The 9773-nt window shown below is 36.3% G+C and overlaps 1 protein-coding gene across 1 annotated transcript in view; it reads right to left on the reverse strand.

Moving 5' to 3' along the window:
* Positions 1 to 9653, reverse strand: part of LOC146003629 (zinc finger protein 711-like) — a 35991-nt gene extending 26338 nt beyond the window's left edge. Inside the window, exons 1-3 of the mRNA XM_083141951.1 lie at positions 9348 to 9653; positions 6113 to 6265; positions 1979 to 2193 (exon numbers count right to left, since the gene is read on the reverse strand). Coding sequence (XP_082998077.1) covers positions 1979 to 2193; positions 6113 to 6265; positions 9348 to 9476 — 497 coding nt within the window. The 5' untranslated portion in view covers positions 9477 to 9653. The remainder of the gene's footprint in view (positions 1 to 1978; positions 2194 to 6112; positions 6266 to 9347) is intronic.
* Between the last annotated feature and the right edge of the window lie 120 nt (positions 9654 to 9773).

Here is a 9773-nt window from a genome sequence, read left to right on the forward strand (position 1 = left end):
AATTTACATTGTTATAAACCTGTACTGGGATTTTATAAAATTGAATATTTGGAAATCTAAAATTGTATTGAGTTGTTGTTAAGATTTTTTCACTTTGTTTCTCAAAAATTGCATTCTTGTATGCGTGAAGTGTTGTAAAAATATTAAATAAAGTAGTGGCCAATCCCCATCTAGAGTCGTTTTCACGTTCAGAAGACACAATGGGCTCTTATGGGCAATGCTTTTCTTATGGGAAATACGAGCGCGCTGTTGTGAAATTTCTGGATTTACAAATTTAGCTTAAGTAAAATCGGTACCTGCAGTTTTGCAGGAAATTTTGTAGAGAATACGATGGTGAACACAAAAAACTGGTAACTTGCTTACATAATTTTAGATAAATTAAAAACGCAAATTTTCCGTGAAAACACAATTTTTACATTGTTTTCATTCCTAACGTTGAAACATGCCGTAAAATTGAAGCATTCATTATTAAAAAAATTGACACTGTTTCTTAATTGTCATAGGTGATGGTGGTACTCAGAATTTATCAACACTTTAAAGCATATTCGCATTAAAAAATATTCAAATAAAGTATATGGAGATTTTTTATATTCGTGCAGTAGAAAATGTCGTCGCTGGCCATTTTTTGTTCTGTAATTCCAAGTAAAAACTTCCAGCGACAAAGTTGTAGAGAAAATAATGAAATTATTTTTTGTAACCACTCAAAGGTCCCCAGAAATATTACTTCCATGCATTTGGAGTTTCTTTTTAACCCGAACCGCGCGCGAAGTAAGAAGACGTTGTCTGGCCATCTTGAGCCGACTCACCGCAGCATTCCGCCTATCACCACCAAGTTTTCGAGTTGTTATTTTATTTCCATTCAGTAAAAATATGAACTTCATGCAGTTTGTTATAATAGAATTGAAATTACTTAAATTTAATAATTGACAATTATTTCCAATGCTGCTGTTGTGAGCAACATTAGTGCTGTCGCAAATACACCTTGTTTTCGTTTACATTACTGTCGACATTAATACTGAATGAAGATCACCTTTCAGTTTCCAACGTACACATAAATTCATAGACACCATATTAACCTTTGAAAGGCTTTCCAACACGTGACAAAATATGGGGCTTCAAGATAGAAATATGACATGCCTTGCTTGAGTCATTCACGTCTTATCAGTTCACGTGGGCCATAACTCATTTGTTTGTTTGGGTTGCAACTTGAATTTAACCCATGTGCCAGGTTCCCCTTACTTGAGTGAGAGATCTACTTTGGTCTGTTTAGACTTTTTCCCTCTCCCGAAAAAGTGTTTTCAGTTGTGTGAGCTCTGTGATTTTTACTTTTTAAAGTGATTTCTGAAGTGTCATATTTGTGCATTACACTTGCGTGTGTAGTAATGGCAATGGATCATAGCAAAAAGGGTAACTGTAACGTTCACAGTATAATATTAATATTAATAATTACATATAATTATCATTATATATACAAAATATGTAACACCTTCATATTGAAGGAAGGACATCATTTCCCGGCGACATGAGCTAGCACTGTATTGGCAACACTGTGCGGTTTCTCCATAAGCGCCGTTGTGTCTTCTGAACGTGAAAACGACTCTAGGATGAAGCCTGAAGCATTTACTTTTACATGCACTAATAGATAACGCAAGTCTAATTCTCTCGTAAAAGTACAGCTTCAGTTTTCATCTTACCTGGCCTTCTGGTAGGGAATTCACATTGAATAAAAATATATATTTTCTTAATAGCGAACCATGTATACCTAAGTAGCGGAACGATTAAATGTTAAGAAAAAGGAAAGAAAAGTCAAGAATTTTGGATTTGTTATTTTGGTAGACACTCTCAGGAGAAATAATAGAAAGCACCCAGGCAGCATCAAAACTGGGCAGTTTTGCTGCCGCTGTGCCTGCGGCTACAGGACCTAGACCTAAATCTGGTCCTGCGTACATACAAACAGCAAAATGAATAGCTTCCTTACCTGTCCCTTCGCCTCCACTCAGAAGTTGGCCTTGCAGCACTGCTCGCAAAACTGGAGGTGTCTGCATTCTCTGAAGAGTTTATTGTTAAGACATCCTCACTTGGTGGGCCTGCACCAACTGGAGAGTCAGGTACCAATATATTGTTGCCTTGGGCTTGCTGTAGGTCCACAGTGTTCTGCTCAACCTCTACTTCTGGTTCACATTTTACTTCAATCTGAAAAAAAATGTACATACACATGCACACATTGAATTGATCACAAGTGAAAAAAAAGTAGAATTAAAAAATATTTATAAAATTTTATATTAATAACTATAACTACACTAATAACAAACTCATTTCTTCGAACTCAATAGAACAATACTCATTTCAGATGAAAGAAATTTCGGACAATCGTCAATCTATTTGATTACGCATCTACTGTATGTATATATATATATATATATATATATATATAAAAGTAAATACAACACAATAAACTAGTAAGCATGTTAATATCTATCACTTGGATTTGCTTATGTATGCCATTAAATATTGTTTATACTGACAGAAAAAATATTTTAGGTGTTTTTAAAATTCACCAAAAATCATTTCACAATGACCCAGTTAAACTACACAAGTGTTATATTATATTTAAATAAATCATTTTACACAAGTCGTAGCTTATGTTTTAACCATAGCAAAGGTCCACATGTTCACCAAAACTGACAATGCCTTGCATTCAAGGGTTCAGTACCCAAAGAAGGAATATAATTATTCAGATCTCACTTCAAACTGTAGGCCCATTTAAATTGTTTAAAGTGAACTTGAAACAATATCAAACAGACCTCTGGATTTGTAGCATATTATGCTAACCACACCACTGCAGACAATGAGAGATTAGGCTCCAAGTTCCTTTTGCTTTATTGCGATTTCATCATGCTACGAATGCAATTTTAACACGGTTCGATTTCGATTTACTTCTGTTAACACATACTGCAGAGTTTTAGCGATTACTTAAGATTTTGTTCAATACTTGCTTTCGTAGCTAAGTTAGGCAGGCCAGGTTTGGTTCTGTTATCATTAAAACAAACTCCCTAAATGCATTCTACTAAGGTTCCGATTTACTTCTACATTAATTCCCACTATTCTAGGATACTTACAGTCGCTCGTGAACGGAAAATATGTTGTCCATTGGAAGCGTGCATGCTTGTGTAAGGTAATTTTTAAATTGTTTCTTTCAACATAAACAACTTTTTCGAAATTCAAACAGGTTCAATTTTCGTGTGACAATGATTTCCAAAATTCTACGATGATTAGTTTTCCTAACTAACTAACTAACTCTCTAGCCTTCTTAAACCCGAAGGTTCATGGCTGCAGCAACACAGGCCTTCCATCTTTCCCTATCTTGAGCAAGATCTATATACTCTTTTCCATCCCTACCAATTTCCCTTAGGGCCATCTCAACATTGTCCCTCCATCTTCGTCTTGGCCTTCCTACAGGTCTCTTACCATCAGGTTTCCCAACAAGAATCCTGTAAACTCATCTTTCCTCTCCCATTCGTGCCACATGGCCTGCCCACCTAAGTCTTCTTGATTTAATTATTCTAATAATATCTGGACATTAGTATTCCTGCTAGGAGAATTTGAAAAAAATCATAAAACAATCGGAATAGTTACCGAGACTAGCTAACTGACAACTCGCCCCCAGATATAAATGTGAATATTGAAACTAATAAACGGGAATTCATCTCAAATCAATATAAAAAAAAAAAAAACAAGTTACATCCACTGAAACTGGCATGCTATTAAGTAGCTCACAGCGTGAAATAACATTAGCACTTACTGTGCTGTAACGTTTTTATATCAACATATCACAAACGCTACATAATTGGAAAATTTCACGTAAAATATTAGTTTAATTTTCTGCCATCAGAGGCCGTTGTCCTCGATAGCTCAATGACCAGTGCTGCCTCTTGCGGCAGACTTGGTACAAGCGCGCAGGGCGTAAAACACCTCCGCAGTGCTTCAACGACTTTTGAACCAACGGGAACGAGAAGGTCAACTCCTTTCGCACAACATAGCCAGCGAGAGACGTGCCCAGTGTGCTGCCTTGACGGACGGAAGTTTCCTCGTTTGCCATTTGTGGAATGGGCCAATGCCAATATAAAAGAGGACAAGGACATAAATAGGGCAGCGACATTACAAGGACTTTGAGGCCGAAGTTTGTTTGGCGTAGGTACGTAAATTCTCTCTGCTGTGATAATGAACTTAACATCTTTGTGCCGAAGTTCCACGTCGTATTCCCTTTAATCACGCATAAGCATTGCGCGTAAAACTTTTGTTGCACTCTGGTTTCCTCCCCCCTTTTTTCTCCTTGTTGCGTGCCACCTTTTGGACGCCTTGAACGCTTTAAGTGAACTAACGAAAGATAATTATACGTCAAAACTAGTGGGAACAGAACAAATCAATTCTTACTTGATATTTGGATAAAAAAAAAAAAAACTATTTTTTTTGTCGCTAAAGATTCTGGTTTTCGTAAGTGATTCCTAACAAGTGAACCTTTTGTGCAGCGAACGAGTATTGCAGTTTTTGCCAGTCTTGTGATGCGTTCCTTAGGCCGGCATTTGATGATTTGAGCTGGTAGTCAAAAAAGGGCGCCGAGTTGGAGTCCTCGTCGCAAAAGCAAAATTTACGAACCTTCATTTCCCCTTTATTAATTGATTCGGGACGTTTGTTCCATTTGCACCTTTCCACCTTTTTCCACGGTAGCATTAAGAATCAGGAGAATTGGGGTAATATTGTTTAAATGAGAAACTTGTTAATGTAAAAGTAAATCAGCGTGATGCAAAAGAAAACTTGCTTGTAGTAAACGCATGAGCTGTAGTGTATCGTCAATTGTTAAAACTTTATGTTTGAATGGGTCGAGGGAAGATCAATACACGTACTGGATACGTATTGTTAATGGAATGAATGGTTGAAGTCAGTTAAATTTACACACGCAGGACGTGTTTGTTGGAATTTAGACGTGGACGCACGTCTCTTGTGAAATTGGTATTGGACTTATGTCGACCCTGTTGATATTGGGCTATTTTTACGTGTTGATTGTTGTTTATGAAATACATGATATTTGTGCAATGCAATACGCTGTTGATGATTGAACATAGTAAATTGTAATTTTACCTTACTTGAAATCTATCGCGCGCCAGCTAATAAAAACGCGCATGAGATACATGTCACGTGGTAACCATAGACTGATATCAAAGGTACTACTGAGTAATATTGTATTTACGTGAGTGCGAGACCAAACAATAAGAGTGGATGATATAGTAATTGAGAGTGTGAATGAACTCAACGGAGAAGGCACAGAGTGCTATTCGTTGACGGACCCTTTAATTTTGTGTACGCATTATATACATATATATATAGGGTGTACATTTATTACAGGGCTTTGTCTCGCGCTTCTCGTCGACTTTGCTTGTAGACTCCTGCATTCTCGTGCGAGAAGGGCGACACAAAAATAGTATTTGTAATATATAGTGTGGGTTTTCACTCTAACTTGAAGTTGCGATCGCCGTATAGCCGCTTCCTCATAAACATCTCGTGCGATCGTGGCTTAACCCCACTATACCATTACAAAATTTGGTATCAGAGCATCGTTTCATTCGATCCGTTGTAGCAACATTACTATTGTTATCATACAACCTCCCAAAATTTTTTCCCCCCCCTAACTTTTGAGTAAACTGATTTTTTTCTTTGCAACTCACCTTTTTTTTCTTCAACATATTTACTGTTTTGCAATAATAATTTTTTTTGTGAAAATTGTAACTAGGTGTGGTACAAAATTGACAGCGGAGCATTTGACCTCCGGTACCCACAAATTTGCTAGTAGAGCATTGGACATACGTGATATAGTAAGTTGTTAATAGTGTGACACAATTTCTACCTGTGCATTTTGATCTGGGGTGTGACCATTAGCCTTGCTATAACTTGTTCTGGTGGGACATGGAATATTTTTTTTTACCCTTCTCCTCCCATTTTTATTTGTACCCCCTCACCTTCCTTTTTTTAACAATAAATCATTTCCTTTTCTTTTCTCACTCTGCCCCCCCCCCCCTAATAGATTTTAACTAGCATTAAATTTATCTATACCAACCTGTGCTGGTGGACAAACTAACTGGATTTCTGACACATAACTCAAGAGGATCTTCTGGGTTTTCAAACAGGTTTCCCAAAATTCACTCAGCATATCCAGCTTATACATGCAACGAGCACAGATGATTTTTGGAAGAAAATCATTTCTTGACACCTGAAACAAAGACAAGTTAATATGTTGCAAATATGTCATAGGGTGGAAACAATTTCACAAATAAAAAAAATGTTGGCACAGTTTATGTTTTATTCCTTTCCAAGTAGCAGGTTAGGAGTTTATAGCAAATTCTTTATCGCAATTTTAGTGTGCACTGTGCATACAAACTGGTTTTGCTAATAAAAAACCTGTGAAAGTACTCCGAGATGGCAGGATTTTACTTACGCACACCATATTTTGGGTTCAAATATCTCTATTATTTGAGTTTCCACACACTGGAAAAAATTATATTAAGTAAAACATCAAAATATGTCGATTAAAAGAAAATTCAACATAATTGTCGAGGGGGTACAGTGGGATAATGGCTCCCCTAGGGACATTTGCATATAGGGCAAAAAATATATAAAAATTCGATTGTATCAGTTTCTGAGAATAGGATCCCACTAGTGTGTGGGGGGGGGGGGGGATGACCACATTGCCAATTAACCTTTGAGTGTCATTTGCTTCATTTCAAATACATTTTATGTACTTGGTAAAAATTTACTATTCCACAAACACATGTAACTTCTTTGTTTTGTCATTTTTAACATTCTTTTAGGCGTATTAACATTTTTTTGATTAAAGTAATTTCAATTTTTCACATTACAAGTACTTCTGAAGCGATTTTATAATACCGGGAATTTCTCCATTTTGTTTGAAATTCGGCACACTCACTAAATTAGGGCTCCTAATCACGAATCTGAAGTTAAAATTTGGCGCTCACGTGTCAAACTTGCAAAATAAGAGGGTCAGCCATCGCAACCGACAATGCACAATTGCTCATTATTTATCGCAAGATTTTCCATTTCGAATACTTAAAGAACGAAATATATATATATTCCTGATATTACTACGACCCTAAAATTTAACTATGTTTCCTAACCTAACAACGTGCCAATGGTTCATGGGGCTAGCGCCACATGACAGAAAACACCTTCCAGATGTTAGACAATGCTACAGGAACTTATTACCGTAAGTAGTTTCTTCTGTAAAAATGAAGATATCTGTTTGTGGAATAGTAAATTTTTACCATGTACTTTTTCTTTCAATTATAGATACAAACCTGTCATAAGGAGGAAACAATTTCACAATGGCACAGTTTATGTTTTATTTTGGTAACAGTATGGTATAGGGAAAACACATTTCTTCAAATTTACAGGAGAAACTACTAACAGAACTGAGTTTCTGTAGACTTTTGAAAGCTCGTGGAAGTGTTTTCTCCCTTCGTTCAACTTATTTGGCTGGTAAATCATGTATTTTACGACATTAATGTTTCTCCGATGCACAAAAGCTCTTGCCTACATTACGTTTGACTACGTGAACCAAATGTTCCATGCATTCAATGATGTCAGTGTTTCCAAACTCGCCATTGTTTTGCCAGAACATGACAATTTTAACTATGTTTGCCTAACCTCACAGAACCTAACCTTGCGTGCATGGTTCGTGGGATTATTTATGAATGGTTTGTGGGACTATCCGTGCATGGTTCGTGGGGTTTTCGAACCTGGAAAAAAATACAAAATGAGTAATACGAAAATAGGTATTTTTCGGTGATGAAGGTTGCAACAATGCAAACCCACTGATCATCGACAACACTAGTCAAAATTTCTCTGCCATATTGTGTGTGAGAGAAACCAACAATAATCAATATGTGGAAATTTGAAGCTATTTTCGTGAATAAAGCAAAATCCCACCTTAAACAATGCTTCGCAATGCATAATAGGTAAGTATGAATGTAAAAAATGACTAAATGAACGAGTGAAATGTGTTTTACCTATACCATACTGTTACCTTTATTTCTTTCCAAGTAAGCAGGTTAGGAGTTGATAGCAAATTCTTTATCACAATTTTAGTGTGCACTGTGCATACAAACTGTTTTTGCTAATAAAAAGCTGCGAAAGTACTCTGAGATGGCAGGTTTTTACTTACCCACACCATATTTTGGGTTCAAATATCTCTATTATTTAAGTTTCCGTGCGCTGAAAAAAAATATATTGAGTAAAACATCAAAATATGTCGATTAAAAGAAAATTCAACATAACTGACAAGGGTGTACAGTGGAATAACGGCTCCCCTAGGGACATTTGCATATAGGACAAAAAATATATAAAAATTTGGTAAAAATCACACCCCCTATACACCTTCATGGCATGGTGCTAAGTACAGGGGAACACTTTACTTTTTACTGATATTCCACGGACACCTATAACTTTAGAAACACTAAGTTAGTGTTTAAAAATATGGAAACAAGGCTTAATTATATTACCTATAACTTCTTTGTTTTGTCAATTTTTGACATTTGTACTTACCTATCTGTTTCGCGGAACATTCTTTAAGGTGTATTCACGTTTTTCGTCCCAGAATCGGTGGGAAATTTAAACTAAAAAATTATTTTTGTTTGAAATTTTTGAGTCCAAATTTCCCACCGATTCCGGGCTCCGCCCCTGGGATAATTGACCTACCGCCCCCAACCGCTAACGCGGCCCCGCCTCCCTGGCTTTATCTATAGAGTCCCTGTTAAAGGCATATTAGAAATTGGCCGGAGTCACCTGCCCCCAAATGAGCCCCAAACTTTTAAATTTGAAGAAATCCGTTATATCACACAAAACACCTTCCAGATGTTAGACAATGCTACAGGAACTTATTACCGTAAGTAGTTTCTTCTGTAAAAATGAAGAAATCTGTCCGGGAATATCAGATTAGTACCAAAAATTCGATTGTAGCAGTTTCTTAGAATAAGATCCCACTATACTTTCAAAGTAATTATGTAGGGGATACAAACCAATATTTATTTTTACACTTCGTGTAAACAAAGTACACATTATACATAATGAGACTAAGACCACTACAATTTTTCATTCAGACATTTCATACTATGCTAGCGTATATTTCGCCAGCTTGTTTATGATATTTTTCAAGCAACTACACAATTTAACACACTGTGAAAGTGAAATTCCAAACTTACTCTCCAGGAAAATAAAACGTAGATGCACCAAATACATGAAACTAAATGAAATACACTAAGCAAAGAAATCAAGCTTACTGTAATTGGAAGACACTTTCGTATCTTAAACGGAATTTTTAGATGGTCGTTCCCGTCAAAAATATTTATCATTCTGCTATCTTTCCACATACACAAACGGCAGACGTCGTTCAAATGTATTTCTTCCATATTCACTGAAATGTCTCAAAGCCGCGTCAGTTTAAATTCTAATGTTATTCCCTAGAAATATTTTACAGTTTCACTTCTCAATCATTTTTGATTGCAATAACTAAACATAAAAATTTCACACAAAGGCTTTTCTCCCAGAAACGAAAACGCGTCCAACTGGTCCCGCCATTCATCAAATTGAAGTCACACTTGCCAGGTACTGAAGCTGTATCTTCTCATTTTCACAAGTTGAACGAAAAATTTGTAGAAAACGAAAGAAAAAGTAGCGGTTTACGTTGCGAGATATCCCGACTGCAC

This window comes from Lepisma saccharinum, chromosome 20 (genome assembly GCF_977018435.1).
Source record: "Lepisma saccharinum chromosome 20, izLepSacc3.1, whole genome shotgun sequence".
Classification (NCBI taxonomy): domain Eukaryota; kingdom Metazoa; phylum Arthropoda; class Insecta; order Zygentoma; family Lepismatidae; genus Lepisma; species Lepisma saccharinum.